The sequence below is a fragment of the Pan paniscus genome, chromosome 7 (assembly GCF_029289425.2).
Source record: "Pan paniscus chromosome 7, NHGRI_mPanPan1-v2.0_pri, whole genome shotgun sequence".
NCBI classification, from domain to species: Eukaryota; Metazoa; Chordata; class Mammalia; order Primates; family Hominidae; genus Pan; species Pan paniscus.
The window spans coordinates 103,811,245-103,834,286 of record NC_073256.2 but is presented as its reverse complement, the minus strand read 5'-3'; the positions used below and the strand labels follow the sequence as shown (position 1 = coordinate 103,834,286).

General features: G+C 38.8%; 1 protein-coding gene across 3 annotated transcripts in view; it reads right to left on the bottom strand.

Moving 5' to 3' along the window:
- Positions 1 to 23,042, bottom strand: part of WWP1 (WW domain containing E3 ubiquitin protein ligase 1) — a 124,481-nt gene that overhangs the window by 37,030 nt on the left and 64,409 nt on the right. For all 3 annotated transcript variants that reach the window (XM_003821155.5, XM_008974633.5, XM_008974632.5), the window contains 3 exons: positions 18,574 to 18,910; positions 5,120 to 5,215; positions 2,620 to 2,794 (listed from right to left, as the gene is read on the bottom strand). In XM_003821155.5, the coding sequence (XP_003821203.2) occupies positions 2,620 to 2,794; positions 5,120 to 5,215; positions 18,574 to 18,910 (608 nt within the window). The remainder of the gene's footprint in view (positions 1 to 2,619; positions 2,795 to 5,119; positions 5,216 to 18,573; positions 18,911 to 23,042) is intronic.

The following is a 23,042-nucleotide window of genomic DNA, read 5'->3' as shown; positions in this document are numbered from 1 at the left end:
CATGCCTAAAGTCCCAGCTACTTGGAAGGCTGAAGTGGGAGGATCACTTGAGCCCAGGAGGTGGAGGCTACAGTGAACTGTGATCACACTACTACTGCACTCCAGCCTGCACAACAGAGCGAGAAGCTGTCTCAAAAATATATCTATATTATTATATAGACAGATAGATAGGTCCACATTATAAGGAAATACAGCAATTTCAAGACACAAAGTTCTTTGTTTTTTGAGACAGGATCTTCCTGCTCTATTACCCAGACTGGGGTGCAGTGGCGTGATCTCAGCTCACAGCAGCCTCTGCTTCCCGGGCTCAAGCAATCCTCCCACCTCAGCAACAACCGAGTAGCTAGGACTACAGATATGCGCCACCACACCCGGCTAATATTTGTATTTTTTGTAGAGACAAGGTTTTGCCATGTTTCTGAGGCTGGTCTCGAACTCCTAGGCTCAAGCAATCCACCCGCCTCAGCTTCCCACAGTGCTGGGATTACAGGTGTAAGCCACCGCTCCCAGCCAAGACACTAAGTTCATAAAATGTCATGAAGAGGAGACTATCAACTAACCAAATTAATTATTAGTTTTTCTAAAATGATTTAAAAATAATACACTGGCATCAATACTTTACTCTCCCAGTCCTTCCATACTAATCTATAGAGGGAAGATGAAATGGGAGAAGAACATATAGGAAATTATGATGTTAAATGAGGCAATATTATTTGTTTAAAAATAGAACAGTTATCACAATTTTCTTTAAAACAAATGCCCACTAATAAAACTAACACTCAACTCCAGTATCATTTATAGAAATAAACTTTTAATTAGTATCTTTTATATTTTCATACATACATAAAAACACATTTTTATGTATGCCTCCATTCTTATAACCTAGAAATATATTCTGAAGAAAATATAAGCATTCTATCAAGAATTCTATAATAATGACAAATATAAAAATCATTACCTGAAAAATAATTTCTTAAAGTATATGCATCTTGATGAATATAATCTTGTAACAGACCCAGTTAATTATACTCAATATTTATCTTCCACCTGTTCTTGAGAACCAAAACCCTGTTTTGTTGGAGGTAGAAACGTGGCCATAAAGATCATTCCATTCCCCCTTCCCTGCAGCTGAGTTGGTAGAGTGACCAATTCTGGCCAATGAGGTATAGGCAGAAGGCCATGGTGAGGGCATCCTTCGCTAAGTAAAAAAGGCAAGGGCTTGCAACAACAGAGCCATCTGCCCTTTCAATTCCTCTTTCTCTTTCTTCTTGCCTAGACTACGGATGTGAGGCCCATAGTGCAGAGTATATAAACGAAGTAACAGGCCTGAAGTGCGACATGGATGGCAGAGCAAAAGGGCAGAAAGAACCCGGGTCCTTGATGACACTACTGAGTCAATGCAGCACTTACACTTTTACCCCAGACTTGATGTTGTACTGAGATAATTAAACCTCAATGTGTTTAAGGAGATTCTATTACTTGCAAGATAACATTCTTCTGATACACATCTGTTACCTCATTCTGCCCTGTTCACCAAAGGTTTTCATGTGTACAGATAAGTCCAACCAAAAACAAAGCTATATGTATTACTTTTTATGGATGTATATAGCTATATATATTACTATATATACCACATGGTATAATTACTATATACAGCTAAATTATGGAACCTTACCACAGATTTCTGTACAAGTCATGGAAGAACCAGCAATTGAAGGCAGCAGGAAACGCTATGGAAACTAGGCTGCCCATTCCCTCCCTGCTAGCTACATATAACCAGGAGAGTAGGTCAACCTGCAAATGAGAACTTACTATTTAACCTCTGAAAAAAATGTGGTTGAAAGAGCCAGACTGCAGCAGGATTTTGGAGAAAGTTACTTACATTTTCTTTCTATGTCTCTTTCCTACTTCCTTTCTATCTGCTAGCTTCTATATTTTAGGTTTCTTCAAGTTGCCTCAAAACACTATCTGTAGTTGTCCAGTACTTAAAATTTATCTTTTCTACCTCCTATGATCACACCATTTATCAGAGGAGTTTTGTTTTGTTTTTTCCACTCCTCTCACGGATGTTTGCTTATGGCAATAAGTAAATCACCAATTGGTCAAATTTTCAGACAGCATTAGATTTTTTGGATAAAACTTTCGAGTTCTAGAAATATCTTTGATGGAGCAAAACAGATGAGTGTTGCTTCTTAGAATCTGGGAAGAGAATCAGAATAGGTAGCATACTGCAAGACTGGCTCTAAGTAAAATAATAAAGTAACTGGTTTTGTTGAAAGCAAACAAAATTTATAAAAGTGGAGGATTGAAAATTAGTAAAAATATTATTTTATTAAGAAATGCATTTATGAAACTACCCCTTAGGATATAAAACTTAATGTATAAGTTATGTTAGTAAACTAGAATATTTTAAAATATTATAAAGTGCTTATATATATCAGAAACACTATTTATTAAAGATTAACTAAAAAATATCTTGTAACACAGTCTATACCATTTCTAAAAATCACCAAAATAGATATGTGATTATGGTCAAGGGATAGCAAAAAAAAAATAAAAATAAAAAAAGAAACACCTGAGGGAGGAAGTTATGTTAACATCTTACAATTTGCTAATTACCGAATAGAGGTATCGTTGGTTAAACTGTTGCATAGCTCCCTGCAATTGGTTCCGCTGAGATTGCCACTGTTCAAAATTTCGGACAGATTCCATGGTAGGCCGCTGCCACGTTGTTGTTCTGGTGTTATGATCCACATAATAAACTCTTCTACGATCATCAACTCTTCTTTCCCAACTACCACAAATAAACAATAATAAACAATAATCTCTCAATATAAGAAAATGAAAAGCAGTTATTACTTCAATTTAAATATCAAGTTCAAGACATGTTAAAATAACTAAAACATATAAAACTATGAACTATTTATTTTACCTAAATTACCTTGCCATTCTACCACTAATATCTTTTTTTTTTTCCTTTAATCACTGTAATGTTTAGTCCTGCACTACAAGAGTTTGCTTATTTTCTTTTTTTTTTTAATTTTACTTTAAGTTCTGGGATACATGTGTAGAACGTGCAGGTTTGTTACACAGGTATACATGTGCCATGGTCGTTTGCTGCAGCTGTCAACACATCATCTAGGTTTTAAGCCCCTTACGGGGAGGGAAAGCATTAGCCCTAATATAATTTCTAAAGACTGTCTAAAAAGAGGCCACTGAATGAACAGTTTTAGTATCAATCTGGCTATCCTTTCTCCCTCTTTTTTTTTTTTTGAGATGGCGTTTCGCTCTTGTCACCCAGGCTGAAGTGCAATGGTGTGATCTCGGCTCACTGCAACCTCTGCCTCCCAGGTTCAAGTGATTTTCCTGCCTCGGCCTCCTGGGTAGCTGGGATTACAGGCACAGACCACCATGCCCAGCTAATTTTTTGTATTTTTAGTAGAGATGGGGGTTTCACCACGTTGGCCAGGATGGTCTCGAACCCCTGACCTCAGGTGATCCTCCCACCTCTTGGCCTCCCAAAGCGTGGGGATTACAGGCATGAGCCACCGTGCCCGGCCTCTCCTTCTTTCTTTGATAAGCATTTACTGACAGTGCTTGCTGTATACCAAGCAATCTGCTCTATAGCCAATGCCCATGTTCAGAATGAGTTAACTGAACTCTTTTTATTACTTTTTAAACTCACCTTCCTGCCATTATATTGCTGCCAATTTTCTTCCTGAAACACAGGTGGACTCCATGTCATTCCACCCATGATGGCTCACTGGCATGGCATAAAAATGAATTGTCCACATTTTCAGCCTCATTTCCCTGAGATCCTACAAGGGCCTCATGTGAGAGTCTAACCAACTATTTGCTGGTTCCAAGGGTGTCATGAGTGAATTTTGTTTCCCCTTTGCCTCACAGAATACCCTTCCCTATTTCTCTACCAACCAGAATTCTACTCATCCTCCAGGATTCACTCCAACTCCCACCTGTTCTACACATGTAGGATCTATTAAACCAATTTTTGTCATTAATTTATAAAATGATTGTAAACTCCTTTCAGCAACCAATTATAAATTCCTTAAACTTATTACTAAAAATACAATGGGGTCACAAAGAGAATAATAAGACGCTAAAGATGAAATTAAAGACAACCTCTGCCTAATTTTTGGACAACAGTTTCAGTGAAATAAACCCCAAGTCATGGCACTCAATGAATGGGCTAAATGAATGACTATAACTTGATGATCTTGTCATAGTTAAAATGAACTTCATGGTTTGCTATATTGCAATATCAGCACCATGTTTTCCAATACGTTCTCATTTAATACTGTAGAGTCAAGGCCTGAGTGCTTTATTCCATAAAAGAGAAATATCCCATAAAAATAACATTTCTCTGCCTTGAATTTTCTAGATTTTGAATGTGTTTTAAAATGGTGGGCTTTAAATTGAATCTGGAAGGGAAATCTGAGTATGTAAGAAATATATTCCAGGTACACATAGAATGTGTGAGTAAATGAATGCAAACAGTACAATTCGACTAGCTATCAGTGCAGTTATGTAGACAGTTATGAAAGAATACAAAGGTAAAGGAAGACTCGTTTGTGAATGGCCTTGAATGACAGCCTAATAGCATGAATTTTAGTATGTAATAAAAACTTTATTAATTTAAAACCTTCTACAATTTTAGGTATAAGTTCACTCACGGCAATCTTTGTAGATCATAGTTTTGGGCCTTTAAGTCATTAAATCATTTGGGCCTTTAAGTCATTTAATATTTAAGTCATTAAATCTTATGAAATAACATAGTTTAGATCACTATCCATGGAGAACCATACATATAAACTGTCCTAAATACTACCTTTCTTTCCTTAAAAAAATTACAAATTAGGACTGACAACTGACCAAATTTTGCAACTTCTCTCAGTAACTCATGCCAATGCTTGACAGTCTCTTGAGGAAGCCCTACAGATTATCTAATCTCATTGACTGAACATTCATTATTTATATAAGGAAATGTAAAGAAATTGAATATATACAGAATGAAAGAATCAAATTACGCTGTACTAAATAAATTTAAAAACCACATGTGTGATAAAATATAATTACAGATGCATAAAGAGTGCTATATTACCCTGGAGGTAAAGGCTGTGGTCTCTCCCATGTGGTAGTTCGAGTATTATGATCCACATAATAGGTTCTACCATGAGGATCTTTTCTTTGTTCCCACCTTTAATAAAAATACAAAAATAACAGTAAGAGACAACACACTAGGACAATCTTAAAAATGACTCTTCCTTATAATCAGAAAAATTACAGATAAGCTTTACATTAAAAGACTATACACACACACAGCTATATATATAAAGGCTATTATATATATATACAGAAGTGTTCATTTTCTCAATTATTAGTACTTTTTTAACCTCTTAATTATTCCCTTTTTATTACAGTATTGGAAACTCAAAGTATAGTTAGCAGAAAAGGAAGAGAATACCCCACATTTTAAAAAGTTACTTATAGAATTCCAAATGATCAGAAAACAGAAATTGAATCAAGAATGAAGAAACCTCTCCCTCTCCCCTCCCCCTCCCCCTCCCCTCCCCCTCCCTCCCCCCTCCCCACAGTCTCCCTCTCCCTCTCTTTCCACGCTCTCCCTCTGATGCCGAGCCGAAGCTGGACTGTACTGCTGCCATCTCGGCTCACTGCAACCTCCCTGCCTGATTCTCCCGCCTCAGCCTGCCGAGTGCCTGCGATTGCAGGCGTGTGCCGCCACGCCTGACTGGTTTTCGTATTTTTTTGGTGGAGACGGGGTTTCACTGTGTTGGCCGGGCTGGTCTCCAGCTCCTAACCGCGAGTGATCTGCCAGCCTCAGCCTCCCGAGGTGCCGGGATTGCAGATGGAGTCTCATTCACTCAGTGCTCAATGTTGCCCAGGCTGGAATGCAGTGGTGTGATCTCGGCTAGCTACAACCTCCACCTCCCAGCCACCTGCCTTGGCCTCCCAAAGTGCCGAGATTGCAGCCTCTGCCCGGCCGCCACCCCATCTGGGAAGTGAGGAGCGTCTCTGCCTGGCCGCCCATCATCTGGGATGTGAGGAGCCCCTCTGCCCGGCCGCCCAGTCTGGGAAGTGAGGAGCACCTCTTCCCGGCCACCATCCTGTCTAGGAAGTGAGGAGCGTCTCTGCCTGGCCGCCCATAGTCTGAGATGTGGGGAGCGCCTCTGCCCCGCCGCCCCGTCTGGGATGTGAGGAGCGCCTCTGCCCAGCCATGACCCAGTCTGGGAGGTGAGGAGCGTCTCTGCCCGGCCGCCCCATCTGAGAAGTGAGGAGCCCCTCTGCCTGGCCGCCGCCCTATCTGAGAAGTGAGGAGCCCCTCCGCCCGGCAGCCGCCCCATCTGGGAACTGAGGAGCGTCTCCGCCCGGCAGCCGCCCCGTCCGGGAGGGAGGTGGGGGGCAGCCCCCGCCCGGCCAGCCGCCCCGTCCGGGAGGGAGGTGGGGGGCAGCCCCCGCCCGGCCAGCCTCCCCGTCCGGGAGGGAGGTGGGGGGCAGCCCCCGCCCGGCCAGCCGCCCCGTCCGGGAGGGAGGTGGGGGGCAGCCCCCGCCCGGCCAGCCGCCCCGTCCGGGAGGGAGGTGGGGGGCAGCCCCCCCCCGGCCAGCCGCCCCGTCCGGGAGGGAAGTGGGGCACACCTCTGCCCGGCCGCCGCCCCATCTGGGAGGTGTACCAAACAGCTCATTGAGAACGGGCCATGATGATGATGGCGGTTTTGTGGAATAGAAAATGGGGAAATGTGGGGAAAAGATAGAGAAATCAGATTGTTGCTGTGTCTGTGTAGAAAGAAGTAGACATAGGAGACTCCATTTTGTTCTGTACTAAGAAAGACTCTTCTGCCTTGGGATGCTGTTGATCTATGACCTTGCCCCCAACCCTGTGCTCTCTGAAACATGTGCTGTGTCCACTCAGGGTTAAATGGATTAAGGGCAGTGCAAGATGTGCTTTGTTAAACAGATGCTTGAAGGCAGCATACTCGTTAAGAGTCATCACCACTCCCTAATCTCAAGTACCCAGGGACACAAACACTGTGGAAGGCCGCAGGGTCCTCTGCCTAGGAAAACCAGAGACCTTTGTTCACTTGTTTATCTGCTGACCTTCCCTCCACAATTGTCCTGTGACCCTGCCAAATCCCCCTCTGGGAGAAACACCCAAGAATTATCAATTAAAAAAATAAATAAAATAAATAAACAAATAAATAAAAATAAAAATTACCCTTTTTCTGACATTTGATATTTATCTAGGATTACAATAATTATGCTAATTAGTTCTAGTCTATTTTTGTCTGAATACATTTTAGGTATTCAATAAACACTAATTTTCAGTTTCCAAAAAAAAAAAAATGAAGAAACCTTCAACTTAATATTAAATCCAAGGCACAAAGTGTCTATGAAATAATATACTGATTTTGCTATAATTTCAAAAGTACCCATCTAAAAGATTTTTAGCAGAAATCGCCTTAAAGAAATATGTGGTGATACTGCCCCATGAAAATTCTTTCATCTGTGTGCACAGTATCTTTTCTTTGTGCATATCTATCCTAATTTTGGTTTTGGTTTTGGTAGGTCTCTGAATTTATGGAAATGACGTTTTTATCTTTTTCCTATTCTATTTTGAAGACTCTCAATCTCTTGTTTCTCCCATTCTCATTTTTTCTTCTGTGATTCCTGTTAATTTCTCTTTAGTCTTCTTAATATGGTAAAGAAGAATAATTTTTAAAAATAAAAACCGGTGGGCCGGGCGTGGCGGCTCACACCTGTAATCCCAGCACTTTGGGAGGCTAAGGAGGGTGAATCACCTGAGGTCAGGAGCTCAAGACCAGCCTGACCAACATGGAGAAACCCCATCTCTACTAAAAATCCCAAAGAAAAAAAAAAAATTAGCCAGCCATGGTGGCACACACTCCTGTAATCCAAGCTACTCGGGATGCTGATGCACGATAACTGCTTGAACCCAGGAGGTAGAGGTTGCAGTGAGCCAAGATTGCACCGGACTCCAGCCTGGGTGACAGGGCAAGACTCTGTCTTAAAAATATAAAATAAAATAAAATATAAATAAATAAATAAATAAATACAAACTGGTACTTCTGAGTTTAAGACACTAGTTTTCAATTTTAAAATAGAATAACCAGAAAATATTTTCCTTTTTCTTAAACACAAGAACTCGAGAAGGCAGTGTTTCAGAAGCGACATGAGAGAGTATTCCTGGGGTGCTGACAATGTTCTCTTTCTTGACTTGTGTGATGGTTACAAATGTGTATTTTGTGATAAATCAGTTTCATCTATATATTTTGAAGGAAAGTACTTTTCTGTGTATGTGTGATGTTTCACAATAAAAGATTCTGTTTTTAAATGTGAGTGCTTATCAAGAAGCCCTAACTTGGAATGGTGAGTTTTGATAAGTTGTCCTGCACCAAGAGGGAGGCTCAAGGATCTCCCATAAAGAATCCAGCACTCTTTCCTTCTACCTCCCTTCCCCATCTGCAAAATTTTGAGAGAGGATCAAATAGCTTTTCCCGATGATTTGTTAATATGGTAAATTTATATTTTCAAAAAAAAATTTTTTTTTTTGAGATGGCGTCTCGCTCTGTCCCCCAGGCTGGAATGCAGTGGCGCAATCTTGGCTCATGTAAGCTCCGCCTCCCGGTTTCACACCATTCTCCTGTCTCAGCCTCCCAAGTAGCTGGGACTATAGGCGCCAGCCACCACGGCCAGCTAATTTTTTGTATTTTTAGTAGAGACGGAGTTTCACCGTGTTAGCCAGGATGGTCTCGAACTGCTGACCTCGTGATCCTTCCGCCTCGGCCTCCCAAAGTGCTGGGATTACAGGCGTGAGCCACCATGCCCGGCCTATTTTCAAATATTAAATCAATCTGGGAGAACCCCCCCCAAAAAAGAACCCAATTAAATTTATTTTTTTATTAAGAGTGCTTATTTTCTTTAAATTATTTTTATACACGATAACCATATATACTGAAACTACTCCCTAGTTTGCACCCATAAACACATACATACTTAAAATGACAAATGCACACAAAAAATTTAAAAAATTGTTTAGTCTGCATCTAACAAACCTAAGTCACAAAATGCTTAAGTAGTAACCATAAACAATAAAGATTCCCAAGTTCAGAACTGACTCGGGATCACAAAAATTATTAAACTTGCCTATTATATCCTACACTGGAACACTCATGATATTCAGTACTGTAAAAACTTAGATATTTCTTATAAAGCATTTCACTAAAATCAGACAATCTGAAAGTTATGATTTACTTTATTTGTTTATATAAAAAGCTCACGGGAAAGAAGGAGTTAAATATAAAATTTCATTTTAAAGGCCTGTCAGGAATATGTCTAACATGTAACAATGGGCTATTCTGTATGAAAGCTTAACTACCAAAACCAAATGAATACCTAAAAACCTGATCAAGTTTCACTTTTGCTATTTTTAGGTAATAATTCCCATAAGCAGTCCTTGAATTTTTATTGCTGTCCTACAGCAAAATTTCCTGGTTTCAACTGTTTCTTCACAAATATCCTTTACTATTTTTAATTTAGCTTTAATTTTTAATCAAAATTACATATACTTTCAGATAGTTTAAAATATACCTTCATAGCTATATAATTATATATACCTTCACATAGTTTAAACAGAGTCATACAGTCTGTGAGACTTATTGCAAAAAACAACAGTACCTACTGTCTCTTTCACTTCATTTTCCACTCCCCAAGGCAACATTTTCAACTGTTTCAGTCCATTTTTTTGGTATTTACTTCTTTTACTTATTAACTTCCTTGACTTATTGTGATTTGTTTAATTTCAAACATAATGTATTGACTTTTTATTAGGAAAGGTGAAGCTGCAGGTCTCTTTCCTGCACACATACACATCTACACTTACCCTCCTCCCAACCATTCCAAATATACACATATGTTGTACCTTCCCTTACAGTTATCATTATGACTATGTAAACTCTCCCCACAGATGAGCCATGGAACATACCCCGATTTCTTTTTTTAAAAAATACTATTAGCTAGAAAAATTATCTCCACTTCCATTTGCTTATTGTCTACATTCTTATCGTTAAACCCCAAATACTTTTCCAGTTGCATAAATCTCCTCTTAAAACGTTCAAGCTCATTAGCTGTTCTATGATTGCACCTGCCTTCTGATTAGCTTCTAGTCTAGAGTGAGTGCTGTCTGAGGCCAGTTTGGGCTTTCCTTTACCATTGTGCGGCATTCCTTTCACTCCTCTCCTAGCAGACCCTGTAATTCCTGCCTCCAACGTCTTTTACTTTCACTACCCAGTTTTGGGAAAACACAAGTCCTAGTAGCTTTCTAAGAAAGAAGACATAAGAAGTGAACTTTTGGAAACCTAGGATATGGAAAAATGTATTTATTCTATGCAAATACTAAACAGTGTGGCTGGATACAGAATTATATGTTGGGCATAATTTCCTTCAGCATTTAAGGCATGGACCCACTCTCTTCCACTGTCTTCTAGCTTTTCGTGTTGATTCTAGGAAATCTGATGCCATTCTGATTATTATGAAACCTGCTTTTTCAATCGCTGAAAATATTTAGAATTTAATTGGCCCCAATGTACTAAAGTTTTCACAACAAATTGTCTTAAAATAGATCTGTTTTCATTTATCATCCTGGATTTTTAGTGAGTCTTTTCAATAAGGAAATTTGTGTTTATTCTTCAATAAAGAAATTTGTGTTTGTTATTTTGTTAAGGACTTCCTCCCATTTTCTCTCTTTCTAGAACTTTTCTTATCAGACTGTCTGAACTGGTCCTTATGTGTTACTGTCTGGCAAATTTCTTTACCTTTATCAGTCAAATTTCCCACTGAATTAAATTTCCAAGAGTTTTTTAGTCCTTTGAGTATTCCATTTTTATAGCATTGGGTTCTTGTTGTATGTATGTTGTATCTACTTTTATCCCTCAGAGGATATTAAAATAGTCTGTTATCTTTTTTTTGTTTTTTGAGATGGAATCTCGCTCTGTCACCCAAGCTGGACTGCAGTGGTGTGATCTCAGCTCACTGCAACCTCCGTCTCCCAGGTTCAAGCGATTCTTCTGCCTCAGCCTTCTGAGTAGCTGGGACTACAGGCGCGTGCCACCATGCCTGGCTAATTTTTGTATTTTTAGTAGAGACAGGGTTTTACCATATTGGCCAAGCTGGTCTCGAACTCCTGACCAAGTGATCTGCGCGCCCAGGCCTCCCAAAGTGCTGGGATTACAGACGGGAGCCACCGCGCCCAGCCCTAGTCTGATATCTTAAAACAGTATTTTCTAGGTTGTTTTTTTGATCTCTATCTTTCAAATTAAGAGGTTTCCCTCAGATATCTAATGAGAAGGGCACTGAAAACTTACTGGGAGTTTTATGTGCCTGGGTGGCGCTTGTGGATTGTGGATTAATTAAAGAGTGATAATAATGGGACTGTTTTGTTAGAGAACAATCTATATTAGTATTTTCAGTGTTTTGGAGAGGTCTTCAATAGAAGATACTGTTAGTCTCCTGGTTGAGGAGGTAAAATCCCGGTTGTCAATATTCTGGGATCTGTGTTGGGTGTGTATTTGAAAATTTACTTTACAACCTTCTTCACTTACTAACCTTTCAAAGGCTCACTTACATCTGCTGATTTAGGACAGTATCTCTGACCTCCAATGTGCCTGGTGTTCCCAAGCGTCAAGTATCTCCAGTGAGAAAACCCCTAGGCAGAGCAGAAGTTCTGGCTGCAGGGAAGGGAATTAGGGTTTCTCAAACATTCAGTCTTGCCATTTACAGTGTCATCTTCACTACCACTTCCAAAGGCATCCAATGCTGCCAATGCATATTCTGAGCTTTTCCCACTGACAGGCCAGAATCCAGCTCTCTTGGGTTTGCTAAGTGAGGTGCACTTAACCATCCTCCAAATGACTGCAGCCCCCACCAACAGCTTGATGGCAACCTCATGAGAACCCCAAGTAGAAGCACCCAGCTAATGCACTTCCTGATTCTTGATGCTCAGAAACTGTGTGAGATAAGTTCTGGGGTAATTTATTATATAGCAATAAATAATACACAAGGAAACGCTACAAACCATTCAAAAGAATTAAGGGAGACCTATATATTAGACCATACGCTCCACAAAGTTTGGGCCTTCATCTGTTTTGCAAATCAGTATACTAACAGCACCTAGTACAGAGCCTGCCACACAGACAAGGAGTTTAATAAATATTTGTCGATTAAATATTTGGTCAATGTGTGAATTTACTTGTACTGATTTGGAAATCTGACTAAGTTTTTTTTTAAAAGCAACCGAAAAACTATATACAGTATGATTCTATTTATGAAAATATTTTATGCAAAATAATAATTTATATAGTTGCTCTCTAGCCTCTTCATCCACTTTTATCTTGTCTCATAGAACTTGTCACTATCGGACATTACTCAATGAGTTTTTTTACATAAGGCCACTGTTTGTCTTCCCACTGAAATACAAGCTTTACACAACAGGTGCTACACAACAGAGCCTTGAGCTCTCCTGCCCTGCTGCACACACCTAGAACAAGGCTCTCAAATATTTGCTACTGGAATAATATATATAGACACCACTCTCAGTGGTGAGCTTAAGAACTATTAATATTTCTATATGACTTAAATATTGTATTTGGTCATGTCTTAATTTTGTAATCAGAAACAGTTTTAAAATTGGGGGAAAAAATAAACACAACCAAGCCCTCCATCCATACAATGGGCTATGAAGCCCTTTTCTGTTTTATCCTGAGTTAACTTCAAGTATTTCTAACTTACCATCTAACAAATATTCAGTAAGCACTTACGTTCCAAGCACAATGCTAGTCACTGATCTTTTAGATCACTTCCAGATTTCAGTGTGTTTGTTCTAAACAGAATTTGTCTTTCTCAAACTAAATTTCTTGCTACACAGAACATTATATTCAGAACTGCTTTCGGTTATCTTATTTCTAATTTTCTAAAGTGCATTTTCTAGAATGCACTTTATTAGATCTATAATGCACTAGATAAGGAGTAGGCAAATTTCTACAAAGAGCCAGATGGTAAATATCTTAGGCTTTGTGAACCAAAGGTATAATCAAGACGATTATGTAGGTACTTACATAAAAAGAGACTCCTGCCCTGCTCCACCCTCTCTGCTTGTGCTGGGGCATCCCGGGTTGTGGGCATGTTGTGTACCCAGTTCCCGCTGCTGACAACATTCTCAGAACACAGAGTTCCTGGTCCACAAGGGAGCAGCCTGGCCAATTTCACTGTCTGCCCCAGGGACTCCTGAATCCCTGTGTGTGCCCTTCTCTCCTCCCCTGGCAGCTGGCCCAAGAGGTGTCACCGTGCTGAGATGTCACTCCCAGGGTATGTGTCCACGGCTTGGGACCTGGTAGCTGCCAAAAGTGAGTCCCCAGAATGTGGTGGTGACGAGAGCAGGCCTTGGGCAGCAAGGGAGGAAGGTACTTTCAGGGGGAAGTGGTACAGGGGTAAAGGGGGCTGCTCTGGCTTTGTCTCCATGACTCACAGTGACAGCCTGCTAGAGCTGTACCTATAAAAGTGGTGGGCTGGATTTGGCCAGAGACCAGATAATCCCGTAGTGAAAATTCATGAACACCCCTCAAATAGGTGCAAATTACCAAATTACTGATTAATGAGAATTCTCAATAGAACTCTAATTTATAACTGCCACACTTCACCTTCAACCATAACCCTCTTCTGCCTAGTGTTTAGGTATGATCTCTCTGTCTCACTAAAACATTATATACAAATTTTCAAAACCTAGTACTGAACAAAGACTTTGCTTAAAAAAAAAAAAGAAATGTGGAAGAATTTTGAAAAATATATTACAATAAAAATAATAAAATTTGGTGAACGACTGGGCAACTGCTGGCTTCAAACTTATATAACAGGGGTTGGCAGTAAGACTGCTGCCTTGTCATAACTACAATCCCAGAGTTAATCCTCTTTCTGTCTAGTATTGGCCAATCTCTCCCCCCACTGACCTACTGCATCAGCAGATCAACCTGTCAGTCTCTTCCATTTTACAAAACAATCTACCCCTCAGTTCTGTATGTCCTCTTGCTCACTTCTTTCAAACATTCCTCCTTCCCTTTGTCTTCACAGAGAAAGAGTTTTCTACATTAGTTCACATGCTTCCAAAGAGTCCTCTATCACACTTCCTCCCCTCTCATTCACTCCAACTCACAGCAATTTGAATACAGCTCTTATTATTTCCCTGAAACCACACTCTGTCATGGGTCAACAATAAATAAACTCTTTGTAATTAAGTTCAATGAGTGCCTTTCAGTTCTTATCTTCCTAGAATTTTTCAGTGGCTTTTGACCTTGTTAACCATTTCTTCCAGAGGCATTTACCAGCCAGAGCTTTTGCCCAGTTGCTCAGTCATTCTAAATCATTTAACGTAGCACAAATTCACTTATATAACAAATATTTATTGAGTGCCTGCTATACGGTAGGCATAGTTTTGAGCACGAAGAATATAGAAATAGACAAAATAAAATCTCCCTTCAGTCTAGTGGAGAGACAACAGATAATAACACTGTGTGTCACATAATTTAAGTGCTAGAAAAATAATAAAGGTTACATCATGCTGATTAGAAGAAGCCTACTCAAAAGAGTTCACACTCCATCTATAGTAAGTTCTACAGCAGGGAAAATTAATCTATAGTAGAAAAAATTAGAATATTGATTGCCTCAGAATCACAACTTTCTAGGGTGATATTAATGTTCTGTATCTCGATAAAGATTTGAGTTACACAGACATACGCATTTGCCAAAATTCATCATAATGGTACATTCAAGACTCGTGTTTTTCTTTCTTTGTCATCTTTATCTAAAAAAATTTTAAAACATATTGAATTCCAGTTAATGATTTGCAAGCTGAAGTGTTGAGGGGCAAAACATATTGATGTCTGCAACTCATTGAAATGCACTAAAAATCAGATGGATGAAGAGATGAAGAGATGAGATAAGGCAAGCACAATAAAGGGTCAATTGTAAAATCTAGTGGGAAGTGTATGGGTTTTCACTGCAAAATTATAATTTTCTGTACATTTGTAAATTTTCAACATAAAATGTTGGGGAAAATAAAGCAGGATACGGAAATGTGGGGAAACTGGCTTGATTTGGACAGGAGACTCAAAAAACACCTCTGGAATGAGGTAACATTTTAACAAAACCTGAGTATATTTGAGAATACATAAAAGAGCACATGCAAAGTTCTTTAGGCAAAATCGTGCTTGGCATAATACTCAAATGTTATCTCCAGGCTAGAATATTCTTCTTCAGTTCTGGAACTGTACATATAACTGCCTCCTTGGTATACGGCATGAGGTACATATATCAACTGGATGCCCTACAAAATACAGAACACTTTCTCTTCACTCTCCTACCCTAAGTCCAACATTCTATCATTATTTCAGTCAAATATGCCACGACCCAGTTGCCTAATCACTATTTAGGGGCGGGGGTGGGGGGGTGGGGAGGAATTCATAATGTATTTTTAATCTCTCTGAAAAGTACTCAATATTAATACACTGTCCAATTTTTCACTGACACATACTTTAAATTAGATTTTGATACACAGAATTTTTTTATTTCATCTACATATCTCTATATAAAGTGAATTAAAAAAATGTGGAGAGTAAAGGGTTAACAAAAGAACTTGAAGTAGCAGTTCTCAACTTGGCTGTACATTACAATCAACAGGATTGAGGCACCCATAGTCCTATCCTGTTGTTAGCTAAATGACTCAGTAAGTTACCAAACAAAAGAAAACACAGGAACTAAGGTAAGATTTTTAAGCAAAGAGGGAAGATGATGTGGAGTTGAAAACTGCTGACTCAAAGGGTTACACAGCCTGGTGCTGTGTATGCCAGAAGAATCCACCTTGGTTCCACTCTTTTTCTATTCTATCTCCCCACAACTTATTATCAAGACCCATCTTATGTCAACCTAAAATATTAGCATTTACCTCACTTCAGGCTCTCTTAATTTCTCCCCTGGATTAGTGGCTTTTAAACTTTTTTTGACCACAGTTTACACAGTAAGAAGTGTGTTTTATATAAATATCTCTGTGTATACCAGATTGCTATTTATCTACTGATTTTACTTACATACACACACATATACACACAGACACACACACAGAAAAACAAACTTTCAGGAAACAATGCTTATTCTTACTACATTTAACATCTTCCAATATTTCCTATTCTCGCCTATATTTCTTTATTTCATTATGTGTTCAAATGCTGGTGATAACCTATTAACGGGTTGCACTCTACAATTTGAAAAACACTAATATAGATTACTGCAAAATTCTAATACAAAGATCATAAGTGGTGACAACAAGTCTGCTGAAGCATTTATCTGGTCTCAACAGAATTAGGTTTATGTACTTACTGTTTTGAACTGGAATGCCGGCTTCCCTCATTTATAAAACAGCCTGGCTGCTATCCCCAACTCCTTAACTCCTTAGCTGTCTATACCACTGCAAAAATGATCTTAATAAAAGCAAAGAGGATTATGCCACTCCCCTGCTTTACATTCTTTAATGCTTATTCGTGGTTTTCAGAAAAAACTTCCAAACCCTTCGAAATCACACAAAATTCTTCACAGGGCTGTTTTCTCTTCAGCATTATATATCTTGCTGCCTCAAATGCTGAACTCAAACTATAACAAAATAATAATTCCTGGGTTCAGCATACTCATTTTCATGGGTGCTAGGAATCTGAATGTGCAGTCGGCTCTACTGAAAATGAAATTTTCACCACTCGTGCCTCCACTATTTGCTAACTCCTCCTCTTCTTTCAGAATCCACCGACGTGTCATAGCTTTCGAAAGTATTCTTTGACGTCAACGGCACAGGTAACTCCTCCCATTCCTTCTCTGCATGTGTTCCTTGTCATGGCATCCTAAACTTACCTCTGGCATAGCTTTAATTGTACTGTATACTGGCTGATTGTTTACTTCTCTTCCCCTCCCCCACCACTTAGACGATGAGGTTCTTGACAGTTAAGAACAGCTTCTTATATGTCTTTGCCACAGTGACTGGCACATGAGAGACTAGGATAATTGACTAATTTACCAAAGATGGGACACAGGACAAGAGATTTTTGAGAGGGAAAGGAAAGCTAATATAGGGTCTGAAACATTTCCAGGAAACAGAAGAGGGAAAAGCAGTTGAAAATAAGCTCAAAGAAAAGTCTGGCCTGAACATACAGATTTAATAGTTAAAATGATGGAGAGCTGGCCAGGCATGGTGGCTCACACCTGTAATCCCAGCACTTTGGGAGGCAAGGCGGGCGGATCACGAGGTCAGGAGTTTGAGACCAGCCTGACCAACATGGAAAAACCCCGTCTCTACTAAAAATACAAAAATTAGCTGGGCATAGTGGCGGGTGCCTCTAATCCCAGCCACTTGGGAGGCTAAGGCAGCAGACTCACTTGAACCTGGGAGGCGGAAGTTGCAGTGAGCCAAGATCGTGCCATTGCACTCTAGCCTGGCCAACAAGAATGAAACTCTGCTCCAAAATAATAATAATGGAGAGTGCTAGATCTACTGGGGTAAGCACACAAAGGAAGACCACAGGCTGAAACCGTAATTAAGCAGTGGACAACATCAGACGAGCCAGTAAAGGGCACTGAGAAAAAAAAAACAATTCCAAAAAAAAAAAACCAAGGTACACTAACATAGTGACTGAGGTAACAAAATGAAGACAATAGTGTAGAGACATCTAGAAGTGCAGTTTCAATAGCTACAAGAGTTGACATTCTGATCACTGTAAACTGTGTTGGAAAGCACGTGTCCATATATACTTTCTGACTGTATTGTATATACTGTACATGTTTACAACTGTGAATCACTAAATAAGCTTCTTGAAGGCAGAGACAATTAATCATTAATTAATATTAGTATTATCAGTGCCAAAGGTCAAAGAAATTACCGAATGGAATACACATATAGAATACTCTTTAAAGAAAATCATGGGAAGTTGAATAATTATAATGAGAAACTTAAAAGAGATTAAGAATTACTAACCAGCGATGAAAAACTGCATTTTTAATAGAGCCAATCAGCAAGGTTTGTGACTCCCCAGCACTCAATATTAGCTGAGGAAAAGAAGAGCTATTTGCTCTCCAGTATGAGGTCTGGAAAACAGATCACCAAGGATGCCAGAGAACTGAGGCTATTATATGGAGTATCATGGTCACTCTTACGAAAAGTAGAAATAAACCAAGAATCAAATTAAGAGGGTCTTGCTAATTAACATCAGGTTTTTTCTTTTCCCTTCGTACTACATATATGTCAACCAGGTGAGCAATTGTTCTTAGTTTCAAAAAGTACTTGTTTTGTAGCAAGTAAATAAATAGTATGATTCAGATCCCAACTTAGATTTCAAAGTTCTGAACAATGAAAACATTTTATGCACACATTCAATAATCGTATGTTAACAGAGTTGCTACTTAAATGCAAGTCAGACATTAAAAAGCTTAACATACCCTGATGGCAAGGTTTCTGTGTTGGCATTCCCAGACTGCTGCCGTACAGGATCCATACACCCATCTGGCTGTCTTGATTTGGCTGCTTCAAAAGCAGAACTACTTCTAGAATCAGAGGTGTCAGGCTCTAATATACTTCTAGCTTCAGATTCCAATTCTGCACTGGTAGAAGGAATACATTCATTGTTTTCTGAGGAAGTCAGTATTTCTTGAACTGGAGGATCTTCAACAGTAGTACTAGTGCAATTTGGAGACAAGGCATTTTCTTCAGACACTACTGGAGTACCCGTGACAGACACATTATCAGTTGGTGCAAATGAGGATGATTCTCCATTAACTGAGAAGGGAAAATTAATAAAATAATCTATCAAGTAATGATAAAGCAATCAATTACCTAATCAATTGACTACACTTATTCAGAGCCTAATCCAGACTAAGCAACTACAATCCATTCTCCAAACAGCAGACAAAGTAATATTTTCAAAATATATAACATAAAATAAAATGGAGATTTTATTTTTGTTGCTCAAAATTTCAGGGATGAATATGTAAATGATAAAAATTTAAGTATGTATAATAATAACGACCTTAAGGAGAGAGGAACCAGCATTAAGATAACCAGTGTTTTCCCTCCAAATCATCAATTCTGAGAGGAAGTCTGTATGGGCCATCTAAACTTTGAAAAATGATCCCTTTCAATCGCCCTTCCCTTGTGTAAGTGGTAGCTAACATCAAACGAACTGTTTTGCCAATAGTAGGAACTGTATGATGGCATCAGTTCTTAAGATAGTACTATAGGGGTTGCAAGAACCCATTCTACACTTTTTCAAGAAATAACCCAGTACTGCAATCCAGTGACACAGTTTTCCTAATTTTCATTTTAAGTGTGATCTAGTTTGACTACGTGTCACTATAAAAATGAGTCAAATTAAAACTGTAAGGGTGAATAGATTACAGAACAAAACCTACTGGAAGACCATATATCAAAATTCTAATGGAAATGGCAGAGGGAGACATAATCACAAATTTTAGGAGAATTAATGACAAAAAGAAAACACTCAGATTAAATGCTACCAGACATGGCCAAAGAAGTACCTAAAGATGTAAGAAAGAATGGTAACAAAAGAGCTTAGAATTCATTCCAGATACAGAAAAAAAAAAAAAAAAGTAAGTAGAAGAAAATGAATTTTGGTCAAAAGACCCAAAAAAAAGATCAGAATTTCCTAATGCACCTGATAAGACTCTAGAACTTACTGAAAATATAGTATCTAAGTCCTCATCCTAGACTTACTGAATCTCTAGGGGAAATCTCTAGGGAAGAACCTGGGGATCTGCATTTTTAACAAATGCATATGATTTTTTTAATCGGGAAAGCTGGAGAAACCATGAAATATGCCTTTCCAAGTTTTATAAAGAAAACATGTTTAATATAAATAACATTAGAAATACCATATACAATTTCATATCAATGAGTTTGAAATTAGCTAAACTAACTCAAGGGAAAGAAAAAAAAGACAAATCAGAGCAGCAATGGAAAAGGTGATGAAAGTTCTAATATCATCCCTCCTAAAGGCTCCAGGCTCAGAAAGGTTTTTGAGAAAATTCTATGAAGCCTTTATTGGATAGATCATTCTTATGTTATTTAAGGTGTTATAACACATTAGGGGAGAAAAAGTGAAACGGAGTGTCCTAACTTATTCTGGGAAGGTAATGTAAACTTTCAAAGCTGAAACTGAACAACAACAGAACAAGAAGACTATAGACTAACATCATGTATAAATTCAAGGATGATTTGATATTAGGAAACTACATTAGAAAATCTACTGTTAGCAGATTAAAGGATAAACGTCATATGATTATTTTCAAAACAAACCAAAAGCATTCAAGAAAATCTTGGTAAAATACCTGATAAGAAGAATCATGAAAAATTAATGATTTTTCTAGATTATCTATCACAAACCTACAGTCATTAATATACAATAATTGTAAAACATTTTAAGAACTTTTTTTTTTGAGATGGTGTCTCGCTCTGTGGCCCAGACTGGAGTGCAGTGGCACAATCACAGCTCACTGCAACCTCCACCTCCCGGGTTCAAACGGTTCTCCTTCCTCAGCCCCCTAGTAGCCGGGATTACAGGCGCCCGCCACCACGCCTGGTTAGTTTTCCCATTTTTTGGTAGAGATGGGGTTTCACCTTGTTGGCCAGGCCAGTCTTGAACTCCTGACCTCAAATGATGCACCCAACTTGGCCTCCCAAAGTTCTGGGATTACAGGCATGAGCCACTGTGCCCAGCCTATTGTAAGAACTTCTATTAAGATCAAGAATAAAGTAAAATCAGGGCTGGGCACAGTGGCTCACGCCTGTAATCCCAGCACTTTGGGAGGCCGAGGCGGGTGGATCACGAGGTCAGGAGTTTGAGACCACCCTGACCAACACGGTGAAACCTCGTCTCTACCAAAAAATAGGAAAATTAGCTGGGTGTGGTGGTTGTGTGCCTGTAATCCCAGCTACTCAGGAGGCTGAGGCAGAAGTATTGCTTGAATCCGGGAGGCAGAGGTTGCAGTGAGCCAGGATCACGCCACTGTACTCCAACCTGGGCAAAAGAGCGAGACTCCGTCTGAAAAAAAAAAAAAAGAAAGAAAAAGAAAAAGAATAAATTAAAATCAGCAACAAAACAAGGAAGATCACAATTACCATGCCAATTCAGTATTGATTATATTTGACAATCCATTAAGAAAAGTCATAACAACATTGGAAAGAATATGGTAAAACTCATTTGTAGTGAAAATGACAAATAGATTATTTATTTAGAATACACAAGAAAATTTTTTTAAAAACCCCATTAGAACCAATTAATTGGAGCTAAAACATTTCAGCAAAATGAACAGACACAAGATCAACAACAAGATTACTTCAAGACTTATCCGAAGAAAAAAAATTTTTTTTTTTTTTGAGACAGAGTCTTGCTCTGTCACCCAGGTTGGAGTGCAGTAGCGCGATCTCAGCTCACTGAAACCTCAGCACCCCAGGTTCAAGCAATTCTCCTGCCCCAGCCTCCCAAGTAGCAGGGATTATAGGCGTGCGTCACCACACCCGGCTAAATTTTTTTGCATTTTTAGGATTTCATTATGTTGCCCAGGCTGGACTCAAACTCCTGACCTCAAGTGATTCCCCAGCCTGGGCCTCCCAAAATGCTGGGATTACGGGCGTAAGCCACTGCACAACCAGCGTGAAGAAAACACTTTAAAAAACATTACTAAAAAGAATGAATACAGACATAAAATATTTCTCAATGGGAAGATTCAGTATTGTTAAAATAATAATAAACAATAAACAACTCTCCTTGAAATGCAAATGTTGGTGAGATGCAAAGCACTAGGAATTCTCATTCACTGCAGTGGGAATGCAGGAGTACAGCCACTTTGGAAGACAGTTTGGCCGTTTGTTACAAAAGTAAACATACTTTAAAAATACAACCCACCAGTCTCACTCCTCAATCCAACTGAATTGAAGACTTATATTCACGTAAGAGCCTGCACACAAATGTATATAGCAATGTTTTTCACAATTGTCAAAAACTGAAGTAACCAAGGAGCCTTTATAATAAGTGAATATTTAGTGATAAAAAGAAATGAGAAGTCAAGCCACAAAAAACATGGAGAAACCTTAAATGCACCTTGCTAAGTGAAAGAAGCCAATCTGAAAAGGCTACCCACACTGTAGGACTCCAACTATCTAACATCCTGGAAAGGACAAAACTATAGAGCCATTATTTAAAAACATCTGTTGCAAAGGGTTTGAGGGATAAACAAATGAAACAAATTTTAGAGTAGTAAAACTATTCTGTATGATACTGTAATGGTGTGTACATGATGATATGCATTTCTCAAACCCACAGAACCAGTACAATACAAAGAAGGAACATTAGTTAATATAAGGTAATGTAAACTATGGACTTTAGTTAATAACAATGTATTATTAATGGTTCATTAATTGTAACAAACATATCACAGTAATGCAAAATGTTAGTAATACAAAAACTCTGAGTGGGATGGGAGGACATATGGGAACTCTCTACAATCTCCCCAGTTTTTCTGTAAATCTGAAACTGTTCTAAAATATAAAGTCTATTAATTAAAAAAAAAACTCTTAGAAACAAATTATTTCTATTCAATAATTCAACAAATGTTGGTTCTTCAATACTGCTCAGAACCGCATTAAGATGCCACAATAATATTTGATTGGAGAGATTACTGTTCATATATATCAATGGTTCTTGACTAGGGAAGATTCTGCTCTCCCCACCGCCAAAGACATTTAGTAATGTCTGTAAATGCATTTGGTCATCACAACTAGGAGAAGGTAAGATATTACTGGCACCTAGTGGATACAGATCAGGAATACTGCTAAACATTCTATTAATATAATGCACAGGACAGCCCCCTACAACAAAGAACTACCTGGGCCA